Below are 26,828 nucleotides of genomic sequence, written 5' to 3'. Positions count from 1 at the left end.
GTATCACTAGAGCCGGTAGTTAAAAGGTAACTGCCTTTGTGTTCTCCCTTGAATAAGTGCTGCCAGTTGTGTTAGCTAGGCTACAAAATTAATAGATAATGTATCTAGGTAATTTACCACCAAGCCATTTTGAACTGTATGTTTCCAGGAGCAGAAAGGTACTGCTTTAATTTACTAGTCTTCCAGCTGTTTAACATCACTGTTTCTTTCAATGAAATTTGGACATACAGAGAATCTAGACAGGAGCAGAAAATAAAGGCCTTAGTCATCTATAAAAATGATATTAACAACAAGCAAAGACTGATATTATTTCCACCTACCTCTCTCTGATCAATCTCCACAAACAACCTAACACAATCATAAGAATACTTATTTGATCAGAGTCAAATTTACTCAAACTTCATGCACCATGAAGCCAGTGATGTAATCAGAATTGCACATTGTGTTGGCACATTAAAAAGAATGTGTAATGAACCAAGAACAGGGAAAAGCTTCTTTGTATTTTCATCACTGAAAACAATGACTTTTGCAGGAGCCTTAGAATCTTACTAGCACAGTTTAACCCATGCCTTAAGTACAATAGCAAAACGTTTGCAATATTTACCCTTAATTTATCTTCCCCCCTTTCCATTTTAAAACTATCAAAATGATGTTCTCTAACGGTACAACCTGCCTGGTAACTGCTTGGAAATAGCCACAGTAAGACTCACCAACATCATTGCTGTTGATGAGAATTAGAATACCACTTGTCAGGGAAGCATAGACAAGAATACTGTCAGAGGATGAAATACAGTTATCCAACTGTTTCCTATTATACCCGTAAAATTGACATCCCTCATCTGGGCTGACAACAATAATCTACTTCAACCATCATGGATCTAATTATGTCTGCACACTATCTGGAAGAAAATTTACAGGCTTGAGTTTTCTGTGCCAGTGGTTTAATGGTTTATGAGAAAACCATTCAATAATAACAGTGTCAATTATACTAATATTTAAAGGAAAAGGGGAACTGTCGACTCAGGAGGTGATGAGAGGATATATATTTGTAAATGTATTTGGATATGTACAGGTGGAGCCTTTCATCTCGAGACTTCAGGTTTGAATTCAAGCCTGGTGAGTGAAAATTGTTATATCATTTGAGTGTTGTTAGGTGATCTCTATAAAAAATACCTAGTTGAAAATTCTCTTGGAGAGAGGCCCATGTCACAAAAACACCACAATTGATATTAATTGGCAGTTGTGTTGGCAGGCTCTGTAATGAGCTCAAATGGGCTTAATGTGTCAAAGACACAGCTTCTCTCTTCGCCCTTCAGGTGATCCCTTCCAGGTCAGATCTGAAAAACCTGGACAGGGCACAGTCCAGAGGCTCGTGCTACAGCTGCCTGTGTCATGCCTATTGGTGACAGGAGGAATTAAGGGACAGATTCTCAACTGGTGAAAAGTAATATAATCCCAGTGATTACAATGGAGCTATTCAATTTACTCTAGTTCATGCAGGTCTCAGAGCTGTTAGTCTGGCCACTAACAAAGGCACCAAATTCACTGTTGATATATTAAAATGAAGGAAAGAAAAAGCGTTCCCATGCGGTGGAATTAGAGAATCTTACTAAATTTTTTTTTAGTGTCACGGTAAACAATGTTTGAGCAGAATAAAGGCACTTTAGAGCTTGTATTAGCAGAAACAGCTTGGTTTAAGCCTGTAGAATTCTAAAGCTCCAGATATTTTGGAGGATTGCTATGTACTTCTAAGCACTATTGCTCGACTTGGAAAACTAAAACACATAAATTTATACTTCTAACTGTTAGATTCCTTGAGGCAGATGTAAAAGCTTTTAAGCACTTGTACTCATAGAAGCATTACACTGAGTGAGATCTTGCAATTGAACTTCTACACATCAACCAGGGATGAAAATCTACTGATGTATGGATCATGACCAGAGATAAAATTTCAACATCAAACTAAATCTAGCAAGCATTTCAATAGTCATTCACTCCCCATTCCTCCTAACTCACATATGGTTTTCTGATCAACAAAGATACAATTTTAAAGGAACTCTATCATTAGTGTCTGTCTGTGTTTACACTTCTAGACACTGGTTTTAAAAAAAAGTTGTAGGACAAGATGTAATGGATGAGCTTTCTAAAATGGGAACAATTTTCCCTTTAAAATTTCTCAAGAGTTGTATGAAGAAGAGGAATAAAAAGCTTCTACTGACTCTTTGCCAGGTTTAGGTCTTGTGGCCAAGAAGACCAAACTGAAATAAAATTTGGCACCCACTTAGTCCTCAATCTTTATTACTGCTTCCTCATTTAAAAAAAAAATTGTACAAGCAAAGTTGTAAAGAGAATTTACTATGTATGCAACAAGCTTAGTATCATCACTTTTATACCTCATACTTGAGATTATCAGTAATAGACGTGTTAGTGGTCCCAAGATTTAGGAGATTCCCAAAGGAACAATGGGCTCTGAAATGGTATTTACCACAAATCTATTTTTAACTTTGAGTCATCTGTGATATAAAAATTACGCTAAACATTACAAAACAGAACCAAGAATAGCACCTTTCACTTCTAGGTCATCAGTGCAAGTTCATTTCAGGTTAGCAGTGACCAAAAGTAGTTAGCATCAGAAGACCGTTTGGAGGCCTATGATACCCGAAATGCGCTCATTTGTCTTTTCAAGGAACTTAAGTTCACATCATAAAACCCTTCACCACCCAATTGGCACTCTTGTTGGTAACAGCAGAGAAACTAAGATATGAGTCGATATTGAGACACACGTCCCCTGTTAATCTACAGAATAACTACAGCATGGGAAGAGACTATAAAATCGTCAGTGTTGTCAAGCCACCAACATTATAATTCACAAACCTGCCCTTCTGCCCCAGACAACTAGCTCATTAAATTTCCTTCTCACACCTAGTTAAATCATTTGACGTTTTGCCTGGTATTTAAAGTTTCAGAAGTGCACAGGAAACAAGCTCAAAGAACTTAATTCAATTTGTTTGAAGAACTGCAGTGCATTGTACACTGATCTCTACAAGCAGAAAGGCAACTTCCAGTCTAGGGGGATACTATAGCTTTAAACTTTGTATTTTTCAGGAAAAACAAACATTTCTGGACTACAAACAAATTACACACATCCCCACAGTTTCAAAATATGCCAAGATAATATTTATTAACACAGCAGGACTTACAGATCACAAAAGATAGTGATACATAAGAGCTCTTCACCGAGTCATTAGAATAAAGCATGCAGGTCAGTATTTGCAGAAGAGATATCAAAGCAGATTTGAGAAGGCACATTCACACAGGAAATGTTTAGTTGAAATAAGACATTAGAAAAGCAGCAAAAAACTTGATGTGGATTAAAATACAGAGATTTCGAATAATGCTGAAGAAAAGATACTTTACAGGTCTGCAAGTGCAGCAAATTGGATAACCCTTTGAGGATATTATGAGCAAGGACAGGCTCTTGCTGCAACACTGTCAACTGAACTTGAAACAAATCAGTTGCGTGCATATAACGCGACTAAGCACTAACTAAAATACTTTAGTGTTGGAGAAAAGGTTAAATTTGGTATTTAAGAAGGTGCCTGGTTGAAATTAACAACATGCACCAAGTGCTCAAAGGGTTATACCAAGTATATGCAAGAGAAATGCAACATTAGTATAGTATACCTTCCACACCATGAATTATAGCAAAGTTTAAAGAGACAGTATCCCCTTTAGAGACAGTTTAGAAAGTTATTCCTCCCCGCCCAAAAAAACCCTAAAGCAATTCAAATAGGAAGTGAGTGGACCTTCTACCCTTCCCCCAAAGAAATCCCCTTCCCTGTACCCACAATCCATCTCTATCACATGAACAAGTGGACAAGAATAAAGACCCTTGTATTGCTGTGCTAGAATTAGAAAAGTCAAAGAAAATGCTTTACAGAGCCTCACCTAACGCTATTCTTCATTTAAGAAATTTACATAATCTGGGCAGACAACAAAAATGGTTCCCATTGGCTAGTCAGCCATCTCTTTGTAACAAGGACTACAAAGGGATACTGTCCCTTTCTGACATTAAATATACAGATCAAAGGAAGTGAAAAAAATCTGCTTTTTAAATTATGTAAACCAAAAAAAAAAAAAGACTTGAACATCATTGGTTCATAGCTTGAAATGTATCAAACATACATAAAAAACACATGAGCACAAAGGGTTATTTTAACAAATATAGTTCAGATCAAGCTTGATGACAAGACCCAAACAGGAAGGAGGTAGAGTAAAACTCTCCTTGTGAAAATATCTAATTTGGCACCATGAAAGAACACAGACTTTGTTTTAAGTTTCAGAAAAATAGCTTCTAATTAGTATTCCAAAGTTCAACTTTTCAGCATCAAGCACATGATGAGCTAATCCTTTAAAACAAAACAAAAAACCCCCAAATATCTTTTCTTGTCACAAATTGCAGTTATCAATTACTGGTTGCTGTAGCCAATGAAGCTCAGATGTAGGAGAAGAGGTACATTAAATCAAGCTACCACCAAAAGAGGCTAGAAAAATATTAGGAAAAAGTGCTTTCAAAACCAAGGTCAACACTCAAGACACACTGTAGGTGCTACTTTTTTGACAGCCCACTGAACTTGGAATTTTACCAAGCCGTAACATGAAAATTAAACATCTTTGCTAATAAAATTATTCCTGAAATTTTGTACCCTGTTAAAGAGTATCTTCCATGCCTAAGTTGCCAACATCATTTTCTCTCCCTTACTTAAAAATATCATATAATGCAAAATTACAGTACTGTATATTTTTCCTATCAGATCTGCAAAAATGGAAGAAACATTTCATATGGAAATAACCAATTCTTGCAGCAATAGCTTTTACTTTTACAGTTTGTGTGCCCCTCCATTCAAAAAAGCCTTGGACTGCATAATACTTGTCACTAGAATACAGTAATTTCCCATATTATTAAAGGCCACAAAACATTTAACTACATCTTATTTCTCTATGTACATATAAAAAGGAAAAACAGGACACTTGGGAAATCTGTTTTATGATATGCAATAGGACTGGAAATACTTAGTTCATCCTCTCTTAGGAGTGCTTTCATTAAGAGAAATTAAAAAGGGGATAACCTAACAAGGATAAAGTAAGAATCGCTTGGTTTTAAATTTAGCTCCAAAAGTGATTACCATGCTAGCATGCACAGGCTCTTTGCATGATTACTTCCAGCAATGGTATTAACTCTAAAAACTAATTGTATTCCAGTTACAGTAAAACTATTTAATACCTTCATTTCCAGTACTGCGGAGCTCTGGCTAAGTAAATGCATCCCTGCTTTAAAGGCAATATATACTAGTGTCACTGGTTAGAAAGGTTTTAATTAACAGCACAAATTAGTGTTCCACCTTTTTTCAGAAGCACAGAGTGGGTCAAGTCCTCCAGCCAGGTGCTTAGATGAAACCAAAATGCTAAAGTGAGGCTTTCAATACTACTGAACTAGCTCATACAAATGGAATGACATTGTTTGTGTTAGAAGACCTTCCATTTGAATCCCTGCTAATGGGCATTAGTCATATAATGTGATCAAATCTCAAAAATAAGTTAGTATTAATTTTAAACTGCCCAATCTATTTATAGCTATCTAGAACAACAAATGACACACTGCCCTGCTAAGGGACTGGTAGCTAGCAGGTAGACAGGTTTAGAAGCCTTTCACAACTGAAAGACTAGTGCATAACACTGTAATTTAGCACATAGAGTAACATTATCGAAATCTCCATCAGCTACATTACCAGAGCAATCTAACCAATTCCTCACCTGCTGCTGGTGGATGCTGGCCACTAACTGTTGGCAAATCCAAAGAGCTATCAGACATGACATGCTTAAGATCTCCTCCCACATCGGCCAGTTTCATGTCAAACTGAACAGAGAGCGCATCTTCAGAATCCTCCTTGCCGACACTGCTGCCCCCGATGGAGGGGAGATCCAGAGACTTGACAGAAGCAGAGTCTTCCTTGGCATGCTTGAAAGCTGCCACTTTGTCTACCAGGGATTTATCCATGTTACTACACATAGAAGAAAACTTGTTAGAGTGGAAGTCGGAAAAGTCGTCATCACTTTTCACTGAAGGGGTGCTGTCTTTCAGTTCCTCCACACCTGTTCCAGAGCCCTCCAGAGAAAGCTGTTTAAAGATATCATATTTGGTGGGAGCAGCAGCAGCAGAATTCTGCCCACTTTTCATTGCACTGAGAGAGGAGCCAGCTGGAGGAATAGGACTGGCCTCTTGTTTAACAGCTTTGTATTTGTCATCCATTTTTTGTTCAGAAAAGCCACTGCTATTATTGAAAGCCATAAAATCTGCAAAGTCATCTTGTCCCCCAACTGATACACAATTAGACAATCCCCCAAAAAGGTTGAATTCTCCAAAGTCGTCAGCCAAGCTCGAGCTTTTACTGGGTGCTGGTGGAGGAGCAGCAGCAGATGTTGAAGGTGGTGGTGCAGGGAAAGAGGTTGATTTTGATGAACTAAATGCAGCTGGAAATGAAAGTTGTTTGTTCTCTCCAGTGGAGGAAAAGAGATCTAGGTCTGCCAGATTCAGAGAGGTTTTTGCTTGTGTTTGTTGTTTTAGCTGTGCAGGTAGAGAGGGGAAGGATGCAGGGAAAGTTCTCTCTTTTGTAGGTGGGTCTAGTGGCGAGATGCTGTCAGCGGTTTTAAAATCTGTGAAATCATCATCGGTTCCTGCAGATTTGAATTCTGCAAAGCTATCTCCTGAAGGGGAGAGGGGGAAAAAAAGCAGAACAATAAGTAGGATCTTGAAATGAGAACATGTATATCATACTCACACCATGCATCAAACAAATTATTTCATGCAATATCAAAATATTTGTATGAAAACCTATTCAATTTGGCAGCTATGGGTGTATGTTAAAATACAAAACTAGGCTTCTACGCAATTTTGGAGATGTCTCCAATTATGCCAATTATTATTCCAAAAACATATAAATCCTTAAAGTAGCCTTAAACCATATCAAACTCAGCTTAGAAAGAGTTCAATATCAACACATGCTTCTGAGTGACAAACTTAGGTGGTGTTCAGTACTGAAGTTGTTTGAATACTGGACAGATCCTTTCCCCTTCCCATGTACCTCATACTTGTCACTGCCAAGAATGAAATTTGGAATTTCACTTGTGCCAACGGTTGTATTTGCCCTGTTACTGATGCCAGGAATATGGCACAACTATTGCCAAAATCTTCTCTGACCTTCTCTCCACCTCCCTCCCCCAACTCCCCACTGGCAATTTCAAAGTCAGAGCAGTGGCACATGGTTTCCTCACAGAATGGCAGCAGGAAGCCAAAATGAAAGCAGCACTGACAGACTGAAAGGGGAGTATTGAGGAAACAGACTGATTGCCAGAAGCAACTGGCTTCAGATAGCAGACAGTGACTTTTTTTTTAATTCATTATATGGCAAAAGAAGGCCCAAAGTATAACAGGATTTTACCAGAGTGTAGGTGACGGAAAATACAATTAACGGGAAGTAAAAAAGCACCAAAGGGCCAGTCCAACAAAGGTGGCAGAGCCATCATCTTAACTAATCACCTTCCTTCATTTTAAACGCTCCTTTTAAAAGTGTATCCTTTTCTGTTTCTATCAAGTGCAATGAGAGTCAAGCATTCAGAACTTTACAAAACTTAATCTAGTCACTTTCATGACATTCCAGCTTCTGTTTAGACGGATAACTAAAACTTAAAGTAAATACTGAACTTGACCCGCCATCAGACTAAAACATACAGCGTTGGCTGGCATATAACTTGTAGTAAAAGCATCAATCAAGAATTTATTTGGATTTTAAAAGGACACTGTCAAGGCATTTCTTACAATGTTTATGTTGTCTTTCTTACTGATTATCAGAACACCTTAGCAGGGCCACCAGAGGAGATGGAAGGGTAATTTGTCACAGGCCCCCTGTTTGAGAGGCCCCCCCAAACCTGTGGAATCTGAGTGAATGGTGTTGTGACCTATACAGAGATGCCACTCACTCAAATTTGGCCTGGATGCCACTCCATCAGTGGAGAGGAGGCCAGACCAAACCTGAATGATGCTGTGACCCCATGCACCAGGTAACACACTATGGAGCAGGAAGAAGGCCCAGCCCCCGCAGGACAGTAGCCACCACTGCGGGGTGAGTGTAGGGCAGGCTAGCTCTACCCTCCCTACCACTTAGGTCCTCACTTTTGGAGTGGGGGAGCTCAGTTTCAGATTTTTTCCCAAGTCTCCAAAAACTTCTACATGGCCCTGCACCTTCGGAGCCAAGAACAAATCTGTTCTATTGCTGAAATATCCCCCTTCCATCACACCCACTCACACCACTTATTGTGTGATAGCCCATGACTAGAACAGTTGACACCATTTTTTGGAGTTAGGTAGGGAGCACTGAAGCATTTCTTCTGAAAAAGTCAGCAGAAGTACATAAGCTTTGCAAAAAGATGTAAGAAAAAAGTTGGATTTGGAATCAAAATATGATGTTGTTCCTTTTCTTTTGTTACTGTGGCTATTTGTAGCTGCTCCCAGGTTTGACAGAGTCAGAAACACAATGCAGCTCCTCTTTCCTAATGCAATCAATTTCTTTATTCCTTAATGCAAGACTGGTTTGGGGATTAAACACAAATAATCACTGAAGGACCTGAACTTGCGAAGTGCCGAGCGACCTGACTGCCTAGTAAATTTGAAGGTGATCAGCATCTCAAATTGGACCCAAAAAGAGAATAGTTGTTTCAGGGTGCCTATAGATTAATAACTCACATATTATCCTTCTACATTGAGAGAATTATTCATAAAAAGTAAAAACCTTTAGTTTTCAGATCACATATTAAATATAAAATATGTTTTCAGTTTTTACCAATTTCTACTGAAAAATTCCGTATTTATTGATTTTCACCCAAATGTTAAACCACTCCAGTACACAAAAATTTTGATTACATTAAGAAAATCCAATACATTACATTAATTGGAGATGTTTATTTTAATAATGAACTAAACTAAGTGTAAATGTGAGGCTGTTTGTTAAAATAAGACAATATAGTGGAACATAACTACATGCCTATCTCCATGCATATGTGTATGCACTGTTAATGTACAAATCATGAAATGAACCACAGTATTAAACTGCTTTTACTTTCAATGCCCTTACATTTCTGTATTCGTTGCTTTTTTTCCTGTCCTCTTATTCCCCATTGTTAATCCTGATATTTACCCCACAATTCCCACCACCACCACCCACTGATTTTCACCCTTTGTAATTAACACTGATAAACTTCAGGAAATTTGAAACAAAATAATAACTGAAAACGAAGGGCCTTGAAAATAATACAGTTTAAGTGACTACAGTTTAAACCCCAAAATGCACATTTTCCCTACAGAGAGGAATTCAAAAATTTCTTTTTCGTACAATGTTTGCGTATGAAAGGTAAGTTTATACCCAAACACTTTACAGCATATAAAATGCAGCTTAAACATAAAGACAGAATTTATTCTACAGTACATATCTGTCACCTCACAAATATGTGGAAACTGAAGTATAATTGGTTTTCTTTGTTAAATTTATGATGTTAAACCCATTCACCAGCATGATATATTTGCAGAGATGTTACTTGTTATAAAATATGCCTCAACTACTTAAAAAAAACAACAAATGTCTAGTACTGCACATACCCAGATTTCGTTCAATTCATATTTTACAAATACACCATTAAGATTCAAGTCACTTTCACAAATATGATCATTTTAAACTAATTTAAGCAATGGAAAGATTTGAGAGAACATTAGCTACAATTACAATAGGTGGACATTATCATCACTTGAAGTATGATGCCAGCTAAAAAATTTTTCCTCAATTCACCTGCTTCAACAATATGTTTTAAATGCTGCTTTAAAAGCAATACAAAGAATTTGTGAAATTGACATTCATTAACCAATATTAAAACATCACAGCAAACTAAACTTACTGATGAACTGTAAACTTTTCCATTAGAAATGTAAGCTGGTGAAAGGGTTAACAATGGTGAAAGCTGGTCAATTTACAAATCTAGCAGTAACTTTTCTCTTTCCTTGCAAGCAATAGACAACTGCAAGTCATATGAAATACTTATAACAATAATTTAAATGCCTGATACTGGAAAGCTACTGAGCACACACTAACTCCACAGATCATGACAGGAGTTCCAGATGCTCAGGCCCTTACTGTGTAACTTGGTAAAACTAAGGAGATTTTGGCACAATTGTCTGTGTGTAGTGAACAGAGTCTCAATAATTTCTGCTTCCAAGTACAGTGACACATACTGGCAGGGTGGCGATACAGCAGAATTTCCACCTCTGTTAAATTAGCAATACATTATCCTATGCTCTGATTACTGATGATATATGAAGCCAATAGAGTTGCAGAGGGTTCCTCTTTCCCATCAGATTAAAAGATGACAGTACTGTTATGTAAATATACATGTTACACACAGATGGCCTGTTCAGGAAAGAGCTTAGGTAGTTTTCACTTACTGCAATTACATAGTAATAGTATTTCAGAGGATAACTAAGACTTATTTTCAGATATTCCCACAAATAAAATTGACTTAGGGCAAACTCTAGGCCAGTGATACTCAGACCTCAGTGGTTCAGGAGCCGAACTGGTGATTAACATTACCCAAAAGAGCCACAGTATGTGAATTCATTGTTTCATTTACCACAGTATTATATATTCATATTTAAACAGTATGGCAGGGGACATATTTAGGGTATATATACATACATACATTATATATTATTCTTACAGCAAAATAACTGACCAAGTATTATTCTTTTAGCAACTACAATAGGTTAATTACATTGTAAAAGCATCCTGATTGGTTGTTAATTAAATCACACAGTGGTTTTTTTTTTTAATATCACCCGTGGCAAAGAGCTGCAGGAAACACATTAAAGAGCCACTTGCAGCTTGCAAGCATCAGTCTGAGTATCACTGCTCTAAGCTAAATGAGGAGCTCTTTATTATTGTGGTACTGTATACTAAAAGCAATACATGGCTTGAACTGTACCATAAGAACGGAAAACTTCTACAGAAACCCTGAAATGCTGCATTGCACACCTTTATCAGAATGTACAGCTCCCCACTTTTAAAGCAAGTCTACGGGAGAGATGACAAAAACCTACCAACACGTGATTCCAAAATTGCACCCACATAGACCTCCAAAGCAGGGACCAATCTTTCCATAAAAACACATGACATTGTGCACTATGTGTCAGTGTAAATTTTATGATCTTCTCAATATACTTTTGGCTCATTTGAGGAGCTTAGGGTTTTTATCCTAAAATTCTAGCAGTGGGAATTCTGAAGTTCATGCAGGACCCTAAAAAACATGCAACGCATTGAAAGAGCCTAACCCCGCCCCCCAATTTTTTTTTTTGTAAGATCAAATGCTTACCTAAGTATTTACTCTCTGATGGTTGTTCTAACTCTCGGAAAGCACTGTACTTGTCTCCATAATCTATCATGCATGAAATAAAATAAAAAGATCATTTCCATTAAGATATTATGAAATTAGGCTACAATCAGTTATGGCACAGATTAGATTGGTACAGTTGCTGTCATCTTGCACTCAACATTTTATATTAATATTTTACCAGTGTCACAGGCACTACTGAAATATGAAAAATTAAACTACATTACGTGTAGTGTTAACAATTAAACAGTTTTTGTTTACCTCCAAACATAGCTGCACTTTCAGAAGGCTTTTCAACTGCAATTCCTTTAAACACAGCATATTTATCCGTTGAGGAAGGTGTTTTAGTGCCAGGGAGTGGAATCAGCAAAGGAGGAACACTGAACAAACAAACACACAAAAAAGAAAGAAAAAAGCTCCTGAGCAATCTAATTTCTTCTATTATTTAAAGCAAGCAGGATATTAGGAAATGAAAGAGCAACTTATTAGCATCTGTCTAAATTGTGTGTATTAACACAAATGTGCTCTATCAAACATGATAAAGGGCTTATTTTACTTCTGCACTTTTAAAAGTTTTATAATATACACTACGTTCATAAAGATCTGCAGCAGCAATATTCTCACGCCAACCTCATTCATCTTATGCTAGTCACTATCTCATTGAAATTCTATCAGCACTACTCTGGACCAAAATAGTAAATTCTCCACCCACGGAGAACAGAGATGCCTTAAGTGCATTAACTTTTTGATTCTTTCTTGTGACAGAACTGTTCTAGATACGCACCACTGCAGTTTTTAACCCAGAAGAGAAAACACATATATGTGAAAAACACTGTGATTTCATTAATCACATTGTCCAAGACGGTTAAGGGCATGCCTTCTTGATGGGACCAGAAATTGGTAAGAATCACAGGCTGCCTAAGACTTTGCTAACTCTGTGCTTCCATTTCTTCTGCTTTTGATTACATTTCATTGCATATTGCAAAAATAAGAAGAGAACAGATCCATTATTCCAATAGGAGCAAAGAATAACGTTTGAATTTCAACTCAGCGAAAGTCACCAAGTTCAGGTAGCCATATGTTCAGCAATGTCAGGATTATGCCATAATTAAATGAACAGACCTTTTTGCACATGATCATCATAAACTGCCATAATAACCTAATACTGTGTTAGCAATTCTTGAAAGATTTAAACACATACTGTAAGAGCTTCGCTTCCCCTCCCTTATCAGACCTTGGCAGCTCTGCAGAACAACATCCTTTACATAAGAATGACTACATTTTACCTCTAGTTTGTGTCATTTAACACCATACACACTGAAAATGTGAATGAATTTCTATGGCATTCTTTGGCCTACAGCAAGAATCTTTCCACAGCCATTTAAATCTCCTTATCAGTGGCCTGCAAGCTACACACAAACACAGCACTTGCATGTGTATTCTAATGGTGGCCGGTGGGGCTTGCAGAATAAGACACAGAGCAATGTCAAAATATGTAGTTTATGGCAATATAATTTAATTTCACTTCACTACGAAACAGACCGTTCGATATCCAATCTTGACAAATATAACAGTTAATCTGGTGTACACTACACATTTAAAAAAAACCAAAAAAAACTCCATAAGCAATTAGACTATAGTTCATTGTAATATTCTGTACAAAACTGAATGCTTTTACAACTGAATAAAGAGAACTACTGTAGTGGAAAACACTGATTTCTCATGACCCTCCAACTCCAATTACAAAACTTTAAACAAAATTGTGCTTACGGATCTGGAAATGCTTTTGCTAAGACTTCCTAACAGAATAACTTTATTAACTGAAGAACTATGCCTAAAACAAAATAAGGACTAAATGAAATATGGGGCATCTTCAGATTAATGTAGTGTTACTGATTTAAACTAGCAAAATGAAATCCTTTTCATGAAAAGCTATGACTCAGACTGTAATTTTACGCATGCTGCAGCTGAACAATTAATTCTAGTATCTTCCTCTGATGTCATTGTCAAGGAAGCAACCAGTAATCACCTTGAAAGTATTTGTCCAATCTACATATAAGAACAACCAGTTCAATACATACAGACAAAATGTTTTGTTCCTAAAAATTAATTAAACTTAGGCAGGTGGGAGAAGCATATTATTTTTCCCTGTACATTATGAGAAAATAAAATTTTGGGGCTTCTTGATCACAGGACATTGAAAGTCAGAATTGTGTGAAAGAATTCAGACTCAAAAGCAGGAAGATTTGGATGATTACTTCTCTACTCCACACTGCCCAACCCGTGACCATAATGAGGTGATGCTACTCTCTCAATTAAATAAGGGCCAGCAGAATAGGAGAGGCATTGAGCAACCAGAATGCCAGTAGACCTCTAAAATTTGAATGAAACAGACTTTAAATGGGATTTCCAGGCAATCACCACAACTCAAAGTCAGGTACTAAATAAAAATTTGCCAAAATGGAAAGGATGAGAGGAGCTAAAAAAACACAAAACAAAAAACAAACAAACAAAAAAACTCCACATCCACTGGAGAGCCATGGCCATTTAAAAAGAAGACAGTTTGGCGTATGATCCTCTCTGCATGCATTTTGGGGGTTTATGGCCTGATCAAAGGCAAATGAAGTCAATGGGAAGCTTTCTATGTACTTTAGTGAGTGCCAGATCAGACCTTTAACAAGGGCAGCTACTGCTAAGTGCATAGCTTATCTGTCCCAATTCATTCTTCTGAGAGCACAGGAATGAGTGGATTGCTATATGTAAAGGTTTGAGCCTAAATGTATGGCATGAAAGAACTTACGATTGTCAGCAACAGAATAAACACTTGAAAACCTATTCTCGTACCTTTATATACAATTTATCTCAGCACGATGAATGGAATTCTAAAGAATGGTCAGCAATCTATAGTACATTAAATGTCAGTTTGGATACACTGCCATTAAGATTTCTGAAGCGGCTGAAAGAAACTGCCAGAGTCAAGATCAGGTGATGGTATGAAATTATGGGTTAGAAAGTTAGACAGAGAAGAAAACATTTAATTGCTTTAAAAGGGATATTTAAGAAATTCAGAGATCTACTCCACCTGCTCCGGTGCTGAGAACTGGTTGCTTTGGAGGATCCAGGTCCCTCCCCTTGGAAATCAGAGAAAGATTCGTCGAGTGAGCCAGACTTCGAAGCATCCTGAAAATCCTGGAAGTCATCATCTTCTGGTTTAACTACCTGGATTCCATAAAATCATGAGACCCCCCATTTAAGATGAGAAAACACATTACCTTGACATTTTAAGTATATATGGAATAGTTTTTGCCTACTCAGTAAATTTCCTATATACGTCACTGCAAAGCCTTAATATACAAATCAATAGTTAAAGGGAGCAGACAAAGCCCTACAAAATGTTACTGAAAGAAACAACTGAGGGGAATGGACTACATGAAACAAAAGATCTTGTCAATTTCCATAATTATGATAAATAGTGAATTTATGTGGAATAAAGGCACAAGATAAGCTTAACTCTAATAAATATATTTTATTCATTCATAAAACAAGCACAGCACCAGCATCTGCAGTAAAAGCTTCCTTATGCTGTCCGACAAACACGACTGAACCCTGCTTTGGAAGATCCGCAGCTAAATGCTAGATGATTGTTTACTCTGCAAAGACATTGAGCCTTCAGCAAAGGCACTGAAATGGGCAGCAATGGTGCCAAGGGTTATTTTATGATGGGGTGGGCACCTGCCCTCGAAAGAATGGACTGAGAGAAGCAATTCATTTCACGGAGACCACTGAAGAACCAAGAGGTAGATACATGACTACGTAAAGCCCTTTGACAAATTACTAGTACTAGTTAAATTTACTTTTAAATTAAATGGTCTAGAAATACACAAGGCCTCTGAATTTAGCCACAGAAATAAATATCAGGACCCTGGATACTCCATAAGCGTATAATTGTGTTTCAGAGTCCACTTTATATGGAGTGGTTATAGAGTTTTCTTTCCACAATTAACAGAGGACCAGGATGTGTTGCAGGAGAGAGCTTAACAATGTCGGAACTTCCTGATTAGAGAATTTTCCAGCGGCTGCTCGTCATGCCTCTTTGTGTTTATGTCCTTACACTACATGATGTCAAAAGTGAGTGAATCCCTCTCTCTAAAGAAGGAGCAAAGGAAAGAAAAGACACCTCCAGACTGTCAGAGCAGTCAGCGAGTGAGGAAACTGGAATATCAGGGAGACCACCTGTGAAATCAGCAGCAAGGAGGCAGAGCCCTATCTCACCTCAGCAGTAGAGCCCCATAGCTCAAATGGCTCTATTAGAGATGTTTGATTTTTGAGACTCAGGCAGCCGGCCTTGCGGGAGCCATAAATTTGAGCAATTCTGGTTTAACAGAGAAAGCACAAGAATACCAGGTAAATGCCATGTTTCTTGCTGTTGCTGATATCCTATGTGCCCTCCTCCTTCTCACTGAGGAGGAAAAGAAAGAATACTCCAAAGTGAAACATGAGCATTTGATGTCCATTTCAAAGCCAGACAATATTACACATGAAAGGGGCAAACTTAACAGGAAGTGCCAGAAACAAGGGGAAAACAGTTGAGACTTATTACTGCAGTCCACAGTCTTGCTGAACATTGCAAAGATGGAACGTTAAAAGAACTAATACGAGACAAGATGGCTGTTGGTATAAACGACCAGTTTATCAGCACAGGTTCAGTTAGACCCAGATCTCACACTAGCAAAACAGCAGCAAAAGTGAGAATGCAACAATAGAGAAACAGCAATGTGGCTTACATGCTACAGCATAAGGAAGACTGATCCACTAGGAAGGGGTACTGCAGAAATGGATCTGGGGAGTCATAGTGGATCACAAGCTAAATGAGACAGCAGTGGTAACACTACTGCACAAAAAAAGAAAACATCATTCAGGGATGATTTTTCATTCATTTTCTGCAGAAAAGGACCTAGGGGTTACATTGGACAAGAAGCTGGATATGAGTCAACAGTGTTCCCTGTTGCCAAGAAAGCTAACGGCATTTTGGCCTGCATTACTAGGGGCATTGCCCTCAGATCGAGGGATGTGATCATTCCCCTCTATTCGACACTGGTGAGGCCTCATCTGGAGTACTGTGTCCAGTTCTGGGCCCCACACTACAAGAAGGATGTGAAAAAACTGGAAAGAGTTCAGCGGAGGGCAACAAAAATGATTAGGGGGCTGGAGCACATGATTTATGATGAGAGCCTTAGGGAACTGGGATTGTTTAGTCTGCAGAAGAGAATAAGGAAGGGGAGGGATTTGATAGCTGCTTTCAACTACCTGAAAGGGGGTTCCAAAGAGGATGGATCTGGACCAGGGGTGAGCAACCTTTCAGAAGTGGTTTGCTGAGTCTTCGTTTATTCACTTTAATTTAAGGTTTTGCGTGTCAATAATACATTTAAAACCTTTTCAGAAGGCCTCTTTCTATAAGCCTATAATATATAACTAAACTATTGTATGTAAAGTAAATAAGGTTTCAGAATGTTTAAGAAGCTTCATTTAAAATTAAATTAAAATGCAGAGCCCCCCGGACTGGTGGCCAGGACCCAGGCAGTGTGGGTGCCACTGAAAATCAGCTCGCGTGCTGCCTTCGGCACCCGTGCCATAGGTTGCCTATCCCTAACTTAGACTGTTCTCGGTGGTACCAGATGACAGAACAAGGAGTAATGGTCTCAAGTTGCAGTGGGGGAGGTTTAGGTTGGATATTAGAAAAAACTTTCACTAAGAGGGTGGTGAAGCACTGGAATGGGTTACCTAGGGAGGTGGTGGAATCTCCTTCCTTATAGGTTTTTTAAGGTCAGGCTTGAAAAAGCCCTGGCTGGGATGATTTAGTTGGGAATTGGTCCTGCTTTTGAGCAGGGGGTTGGACTAGATGACCTCCTGAGGTCCCTGCCAACTCTGATATTCTATGATTCTCATAGACTCATAGACTTTGAGGTCAGAAGGGACCATTATGATCATCTAGTCTGACCTCCTGCACAATGAGATGTATTAGCAGCAGTGCTGTAAGCAAGACACGAGAAGTAATTCTTCCGCTCTACTCCAATCTGATTAGGCCTCAACTGGAGTAGCGTGTCCAGTTCTGGGCGCTACATTTCAGGAAAGATGTGGACAACGTGGAGAAAGTCCAGAGAAGAGCAACAAAAATTATTAAAGGTCTAGAAAACATTAGTTCAGTTAAAACATGGATTTCAATTAGTTGGTTTGCAGTTTTTTTTTTAAAAGCACTATCACCTTTAAGGTACAACACCTACTGGTTTGCTCGAGTGGTGTCAATTTTCTCTGTAGTTGCAAGAAACTGAGACACTTAGAATTAAGCATTTTGGATTGTACCAAACAACTTGGGTATGGTTCATGTTGTACAGTGCAGTGAAGATGTAATGCATTATATTAGTAGTAGTATATTTGCATTAATACTGGCTTCGAATCAGAAGCAATATTCTTGCTTTTAGCTGTATAACTAAATGGGAACTGATTGCAAAGATTCTGTTCTCCACACTGCCCTTCCAACAACACAAAAGCAAAAAGTGTATTTAGGATCTCACTGGACATGGAAGACATCTGTTACTAAAGGACTTTATCCCAGACATTAATGTATTATACTCGATCTTAGCCAAGTCATCTTTGAATAGAGGAAGAACATTATGGAAGCAAAAATCAATCAGCATACGCTGCAAAACATCAAAAGGAATATGCTGTGGATGATGGGCAAATTGAATTTTCAATAGCAAAACTGATTGCCAAGATCAATTTATGCTTCCAGAAAATGTGGGTATTAGCCAGGTCATCTTTTCTATTACTGCTACACAGTTTTCAGTTCTCCCTGTGGTGGTCTCACTTCTGTTTTACTAACCAGATAACAAAGGTCTTATTTAGTTTACATGTAATTCCACTTCAAATGTTGTAAAAAAGGAACTAACTAGAGGCCTTTCTCAGGATGCAAGAGCTTAGGAAGGGAGAAGAAATTTGTCTAACTCTTCTAATGTTACCTGGAAGAGACTGAAACATCAAAGAGGCTTGCGACAGCATGGTCTTCCATATTTAAAAGGGCATGTTCTAGATTTCACTTTCATTTTTAACGTTTACTTAAAATCCAGTTGTCATCATGCAGCTTTCAAACAAGAGTTTCCCTTGCAATTATAATACAGATTTATTATGCTATAGAAACAGCACTAACCTGGTTTATGGGGTAAGATGGCATGAAACCACTAGAAACCTGTGCTGCAGCTCCACCCACTGGTGGAGTTATGTTCACTCCTATGACTGCCTGTCCAATATTAAGAGGCATGGAGACTGGTGGTCCAGAGGGCCTCATAGGCTGTTGATTCACTGTGGCAGGCAATGAAATTGGATATCCACTTAAAGTAGGGACAGGAGCAGTTGGAAATTGGTTTAAAACATCAGGACTCACTGCAGGTACTCCCCTCTGCACAAGGAGAAAAATAAAGAGATAGCTACATGCATTACACATTTCAAATGACTTTCCTCCATCTGTACTCTTATTTCTCAACTAATTTTTTAATTTATTGAAACGATGAAAATTTATGGAGTCAGTCCTCCTTCAATTCTGTCTTTTGCACACAAAAAAGGCAACTGAATTTTACATGATCAGGGTGAACCTACACATATACAATATGCTGGAACTGATACAGTTTACTGCTAGATCTCATACGGATCTATAGACTTACTTGATTCACTTACTAAAAAACACACACAAGAATTGTATCTGAATGCTCAAAATTTAGCACTGGCTGGAGCTCACTGAACACGGGTAGGTGCTATGTAAATTTCCCCCACACATCTCTAACAATGTACATCAGTGCCTATCTTCACTGTCCCATCTCGTCTACTCCTGGATTTCTTTTCTGTCAACTTCTGATCATAGTGAAGTTTGCAAAACTTGAATGGTGGTTTTTGCGATTTCAGACAAGTTTCTATTAAACTAGGAACAGCCATGGCATTACACTATAATCTGACACAAAAGTTAAAACCTAGATTACACAGTCCAAAAAATTAACAAATTCACCCACTGCCCAGGTGCTCAGATAATCTAGTGGAGGGGCCCATATCACTTCCTAAATATCAGAGGGGTAGCTGTGTTAGTCTGGATCTGTAAAAAGGGACCAAGAGTCCTGTGGCACCTTATAGCCTAACAGATGTATTGGAGCATAAGCTTTTGTGGGTGAATACCCACTTCGTCAGACACATGTTCCTAAATAGATAGTTATTCAGCATAAAAGAAAAACCAAAGCCAACACAAACTTAAATGAGTCCTGAAGAAGAAATAATAGCTATAAATGCAAAGGGTGACATCCTGGATTCACTGAAGTGAATGGGAGTTTTGCCAGGATTCATTCAGTGTATTTAATGCGTGGTATAATACAGATACATGTGTCCATACACAACATACTGCAGAGACGTTACAAAAGTCAGTGACAATTAATCAAGAGGAGGTTAGACCCTTTTCCATTCCCCCAAAAGTCTGTCTCAGTCACTTGTACCTGAGTTACTGCTATCATAGCCAGGACAGTATAAAGCTCTTCTTTGGTAAGTTTTCCAGGTGTGGTACGATTGGTTAAGGCCCATATTTGTCCAAGGGTCTCCCTGGGAAGTCCAGATGACATCAGAATGGGATACAGTTTAGCAGTATCTATTCCAGCAGGAGTCATAGTGGTTTCTAAAATTTTCTTATACAAATCTATTGAGGGAAACACAGTGTTGGCGGATGAAAATAAATATTTTAAAGTGATTTTAAGATCATTTTTCTATTCTAACTATATTGTAATATTGTTGACATGGAACGTTATCAATTTGATTAGGCATCAATGTTAAAGTTGGCACATAATACTAGAAGTTTCATCTAAATATAACTTCTCATTCTACCTCTACATTCAAATTCAAACAAGCAGGTGAAGGAGAAAAGAAGTTCCCCAAACAAAGCCCAAAGAGATAGGGAGAAAGATTTGTAAGTTACCGAGAAAAATGAAAAACGAATAAAAATACTGCATACTCCAGCACAACTCTACCAATTAACTTGAGGCCTGTCAAAAGCATCCTCCAGTCCCTTGCAAGGAGAACATAACATGCTGTATTAAACAAGCTGCACCTAAATTGAAATAATTAGTAGTATCAATGTCTTACCTGATTTATTTTCTAACGAACTAACTACATCAAAAACCATCTGGCCAAAACATCCTATTCCCTTCAGTTTCAATACACAGAGCAATAAAACAAGTTGCTTACAGTGGTTATTTTTCAGAAATTTAGGAGACTCAACTCTGCCAGCTAACTGTGCTACTTCACACCACATTCTGGGTGCTATATTCAGCAAGACTTCTGGCTATTCCTCCAGTACTAAAGAAAATTACCTATGCCACAGCAGATTCTCTATACTTAGACAGAATGAACAGCTTACATTCTAAAACAGACATCTCCTTTATTAAAGTGGAAATCATTTAATCAGTAAAACCGACAATCTATACAACACAACTAGTTCTCTTTATAAATTTCACTACATATTTCTGTAATGAGGCCTCTGGATAATCCTTGTGTGAAGATAGCCAGAGCAGCATTATGTAGTTAAAATTCAGTGCAATCTAATCAATATTTAGTACAGCACTTCATTTACTGTTTACTATGCTTCTGGCATATATAAGGCAAATAACCTTAAGAAATGAGTCTGCTTAATTACAAGAGGTACTGAAAGGAGACAGCTCATAAAAATGTAATACCAACAATGGCAATTCCTATTAAGATAATTTGCCATCCTTATAACCTCTAGATTTAACATTTACTATGTTTGAAGAAGCTCCTGCCTTCTCTGAATGCAGATAAAGCTACCAAAGACGTGTAAGACATCCAAAAACATGTTTTGGAATGCTTGCCAGTTTGTGCAACGAATTAAGACTGCCCTAACAAACACTATTGATCTGTGAAACTATGAAACAGATTAGCTAGGAATGTTGCAGAATTCCCATCCTGGGAGGTCTTTCAGACCCGGTTAGACAAACACCTGTCAGTGATGGTCTAAGTGTCCTTAATCCTGCTTAGCACAGGGGGATGGACTGGGTGACCTTGAGGTCCCTTCCAGCCCTCCATGTCTATGATTCTCCAAAGCTATACTTGGAACAGATGAACTTGGTCATTACCACTGCAGCTATACCAGATCTAAGAAATACCATGTATAGTTCAGACAATAGCACCAATAACCTAGTTTTCCCAGGAGTGATTAAAAAAAAAACAAAAAATTTGCTTTACAAATTAAATTAGTGATCGAGAAATTCATGAGTTGCTCTTCCTGCTTCTACTCAAAGAAATATATGTTGACATTAGTCAGCTGAAGTTTAATACTAAAATTTAAGACACAAACATCAGTGACTGCAAGTATGATGACTACTTCAGTAAATAATATCTTAAAGTTAAGTGTGTATCGCATTTAAACATCGCATGCTGATATGCACTTGGGGAAGTGTAACCATTCATCGTCACACTCAATAACAACAACTCTGCAATGGCAGGGGACAGGACAAGATGACCCGATAGGTCTTTTGCCTGTGTTGTGCAGGAGGTCAAAGATTATCATCATCATAATCCCTTCTGGTCTTAAAATCTAATAATGTATTTTCTGATTCTATGGTGAAACCTGACTTGTGATAGTCTGAACAGTACTGAGTAAGAACAAAGGAGATACCATCAGTCTTAAATACTCATACATAAACTGGTATTCCTCACTGTCAGAGCCACAGAACCTCTGACTCAAGCCAACATGAACTTGGAACAAAAACTACAGTACTAGAAAGCTTCTGTATCAAACCTGACTAAGTTTAGGGATTTGGAAAGTTTTTATTGTAGATGAAAAAAAATACTGATTTGGGTAAGATATTAAGCAACACTGAAGCATAAGGATTTTTATACTTTTTTCTTTAAATGATGTTTTAGCAGAATATTTTACCTGGAGCCAAGCTTTCATTGTAAATCCAAGGTGGCATCATTTGCTGGATTGGATCTTGGGAAGGGAATACTCCAACACCTAAAAGTATGCAATATATTAAGAAAAGGAGACGAGAATCATATTAGGTGTATAGAGATTCAAAATAGGAAAATGTCTGCGACACAGTTTTTGGTATTTCAGCCAGCCCATTTCAGACATGGAATCATCTGGCTACATGAGAAACCAAAACCGATACTGCAACAAAATGACCTGAAACAGCAACAAAAATACAATTAAATGCACATGATGAAATAAAGAGCCACTCATTTTCCAAACATATCTGTTTGATCAGGAACACAAGTCTCATCAATTCCAAACATTTCATAAATAGCAGTGGTTCTGCCATGCCTATTTACATAAATTTGATGGGCAGAACATTAAGGCTATTTGGGGAATAATTTAATTTAATCACACTGAAACAAGTTTAGGACATATAATCTGTGTTTCACAGATGAACCCCTCATGATAAAAGCCATTAACATCTTCTGTCAGGCTGGCTTGCCCCATTAGACCCATCCCCTCACTTTCTTATCCTACCTAGTCATCAGCTCAGGAAGGTGGCATTGCTGCTGTTGTCACTGCAGAACTCTAATGCATTCTGTCCTCTCCAATCCTCTGTAACTTGAATACTTCACTCCTCAGACTCAAACATTATGTTAATTTCCCCACTTGGTTTCACCAAGTTTGACCCTTCTCAGTCCCTGTTCTGATTCACCCTTCAGCAGATTTCATCTTCACTTTGGACTTAAATCAATATTGTGACAAGTCCTTTGACCCCTTTTCTAAACTGCCACCTTTCCCATTCATACTCATTCTTTCCTTCATCATGATCAATAAAACCTGCTCTTTTATTTCTTGTTTTTCTTATCATCTTCCCTACACTGACCACTACCTGACTGCAGCGGATTACTCCCTCCCATCACCTGACTGCTCAGAAAGTGACTTTCCTTCCCTCTGAAAAACCCAAATCCTGCTCGTCTCTAACCTGTTTTGCTTGCTCCCTCCTTTGCCTGGCCTTTCCCACACAGTTATCTGCAACACTTCCCTATCCTCAGCTCTCTCATACCTCAAGATCTATTTGGTTTACAGACCAGCTGTGGGACTCTGTGTATACGAGCTGATGCACTGAGAAAAGCAGTGATGAATGTCCCATATTTGTTCTTGATCTCCTCAGACTCTACAGGGATTCCCAGTAAGCCAAAGTTTAATTTCTACTTATCCCTAATTCCAAAGCTGCTAAGAACGGTCACTCCCCTCTTCCACACCAGCAATTCTCCTCATCCAGCCAAGTAAGAGGCAATTTGCTTTCTTCTTTCAATCTAAGATTGCCCTAAGTTGTAACTTTTCCATCACCCATAACAGCTCATCCTCAGGCATTCCCTCCTTTTTCTCATCTTCTCCTTTTACTTCCCTTCCATTTTTGCTTCCACCAGAAATTTCTGATATAATCTCGCCTCTAAAAAAATCTCCCCATCCCTTGATTCCTACATTACAACAGATTGATTTACCTTTTAGTAACTTCCAATTCTCTGAAGTTTGCACCGCCCAGGAACTTCTTGGGATGATTCCCTTGTCCCCAATATCACTGTATTACTGCTAACCCTACCTCCCTCAAAGTACTTGGAATGGTTGCACTCGTTCTTCAAATCCTTTAACAATATCCTGGACTATTTTCAATGAGGGTTTCTACTTGGGCTACAGAACAGAAGTGTTCCTCTATGTTTAGCTAGCTTCTGCTTTTCTGAAACAGAGCCTCCTTCTCCCACCTCACTACACTTGGTCATGGTGAATCATTCCATCCTCTTAAGCAGAGTCCATATGAAAGCAGGCATCTCTGGCTCCTTCCTGTCATGGGTTCTTACCTATGAAATTCCTGACTCTAGTAGTAACTCCTCTCCTTTCACACAGCTCTTAGCTGTTGGTGCCATAATCTTCTCTTTCTGCAGCTCCTATTTTCTGGACTGCATTTCTGTCTCATGAACTTTCCATTGATTCTCAGATCATCCAGAAATACCTTTTCTTCTTTCTTTGTCTCAATATCTCTTTTCCCATACCATTTTAATCTTTGCAGCTAACTAGAGTGTGCCAAGTTTGTACAAGAGACACAATATCACTACTTTACATTAATTGTATTGTAAACAAATACAGCTCTTATTTCACAGTGTGCATTACAATTGTATTTTATTTCAAATTACAGAGTAAATGGATAACTTGAGCTACTAAAAAGCATTAGCTGAAAACAGAGTGATTTAATTTCATCTTGTAACCAGTAATTGGTGGGTCTGGGGTTTTTTTGCCCATTGGTGAGGTCCCAACTATTAAAAGCAATGTCATCAAACAGCAATCAAGGTGGAATATAGAAAAATTAATTGAACTAAAGTACTGGCAAGACACCACAATCCCTTAAGAAAGTGCCAATCTGAATTTTTAAATTTAATTATCTACATATTTTTTAAAATTGACCTGTGTTTCAAGAACGGAGGCCGTGCAAAGCTATGTCCATGTCTCTCCATATTTGAACACCCTAGAGTTCAATATCTGAGGCTGTCACCAAGCACAACTTTAGAGCAGTATCCAAACATACCAGCCAACACTTTTAATCTGTTTTGGTTCAACAGTTAAAGTTCTCTGTAGTTTGCTCCATAGTCAACAATACTTAAATCACATCTACAACAAGAACCTGCTTAGTTAATACTGTACAGTCAAAGTATTGACGTAGAATTGCATTTGTATCTGGCCCAGCTTGTGAAGTTTTGACTTCTATAAAACAGGCTTTAAAAAAAAAACAAAACACATGCCAGGCTAATGGCTATAGTATAATAGTATAATATTGCCCAGAAAAATGATTTAGCTTAACTAGAACATTTCCCCCTCTAGCAGTTGGGTGATGACCCATTCTTCAGTAGTAAGTTTCTCATGTAGGTTTTTTTGGGTCCACACCCTCTCCCATGCCACCCAAATTAATAAAAAAATACAAAGCATACACAAATAGGTTTTGTTGAAATAAGAAGACAGAATATTTTAAAACAGCAGAGTATCTGTTTAGAGAAACTTGTTAAAATGTTTATAGTATATGCATGGCGGAAAGGATTCAGCGTAAATTCATGTATGTGTTACTTGCAGTCAGGAGCGAGAGGTATTGCATATTATTGAAACAGGCATTCAGAGCAAAATAATGCAGCGTTTGCCGTAGAATTAGTGTGCAAGATGTTAGCATTCAAGCTGCATTCTATCAGATTTACACTTTGTCAAATGTTTCATTTGCTCACCACACTCTTCAACTGCTATGTTTTGTTGTGAAGCCTTGTACACCTCTGCAGCGGTGGTACCACTTACAAGTCCACCTACAGCATTCCCGTTATTCACGGTTACACTGGGATGAACTTGGCTTGCGGCTGAGGCTTTATGCTCAATTTCAGATGTTTTAAGTTTGGTTTGCTCCTGTCCAGATGCACTTAAATCATAAATTAAGAGCGAGTCCTCCAAGGAATGGCCTAGACAAACAGCAGGAGGAATTACTTTAATTTGGTTAATCAGCTTTGTATGTATTCTCCCCTCAAATCATAATCCCACTCCCTCAAGGGAAAGATATGTCAAGTCATATTTAATGGTACCAAGTAATACGACTGATGGCTGATTCTCCAGAGCACTATCTGTGTTCACTCAGGACATCAATGCAATTCAGGTCAAGCATCTTCTACTAGACCTTGAGCCTTCCCAGCATAGGGGGTTGGCAACGTCCTTTTTTTTCCTTATGCTTGTAATGAGCAGAACAGGAAATACACTTATTATTGCACAGCCATCTAGTCACTCCTGACTAGTAGCAGGAATAAGGGCTAATGGCCTGATTCAATGCCCACTGAAGTCTATGGGAAACTTTACATCGATTGGATCAGCCCAGAGAGGGGAATGTGAAGTCAAGCTCCACATTGCATAACAAGGTCTACGTTTATGCCTATCTTTCACCTCTATTTTTCCCCGCACTTTGGCCTCTTATGAATAAAGGAGATGGCACACAAGAGGCTTCAGACTTAGCTGTTTATAATGAAAAGTCACATGCATCCTACTTAGCTTCCCTTGGGCACATACAAATTCTCCACTTACACGTGCAAGAATGTAGCCACCTGTCTTGGGCTAGGGGAGAAGGAATTGTGGGATCAATATCAATTATTTCCCCCTCTAGTTCAGAACGTTGCCATCCCAAACTATAGAAAGGTTTTGGTACAAGAATGGTCTTAAATCAACTGCTAAGTGTGCCTATTTCCCCCCCCTCCCCCACCATGAGCAGAATGTTATTAGGAATTAAAACAAAAAAAATTATTTC

General features: G+C 38.2%; 1 protein-coding gene across 8 annotated transcripts in view; it reads right to left on the bottom strand.

Annotated features, from left to right (window-relative positions):
• Positions 1–26,828, bottom strand: part of SYNRG (synergin gamma) — a 60,471-nt gene that overhangs the window by 16,487 nt on the left and 17,156 nt on the right. For 5 of the 8 annotated variants that reach the window (XM_050929371.1, XM_050929373.1, XM_050929374.1 and 2 more), the window contains 8 exons: positions 25,774–25,998; positions 22,466–22,543; positions 20,016–20,212; positions 18,692–18,940; positions 14,570–14,706; positions 11,749–11,867; positions 11,470–11,532; positions 5,815–6,765 (listed from right to left, as the gene is read on the bottom strand). In XM_050929371.1, coding sequence (XP_050785328.1) covers positions 5,815–6,765; positions 11,470–11,532; positions 11,749–11,867; positions 14,570–14,706; positions 18,692–18,940; positions 20,016–20,212; positions 22,466–22,543; positions 25,774–25,998 — 2,019 coding nt within the window. Of the gene's footprint in view, positions 1–5,814; positions 6,766–11,469; positions 11,533–11,748; positions 11,868–14,569; positions 14,707–18,687; positions 18,941–20,015; positions 20,213–22,465; positions 22,544–25,773; positions 25,999–26,828 lie in introns of all 8 variants that reach the window. The other 3 variants (XM_050929378.1, XM_050929379.1, XM_050929372.1) reach the window with 2 other exon arrangements.

This window comes from Gopherus flavomarginatus, chromosome 19, assembly GCF_025201925.1.
Source record: "Gopherus flavomarginatus isolate rGopFla2 chromosome 19, rGopFla2.mat.asm, whole genome shotgun sequence".
Taxonomy (NCBI): Eukaryota; Metazoa; Chordata; order Testudines; family Testudinidae; genus Gopherus; species Gopherus flavomarginatus.
Note: the sequence above shows the minus strand (reverse complement) of the source record. Positions and strands in the feature narration are given on the sequence as shown.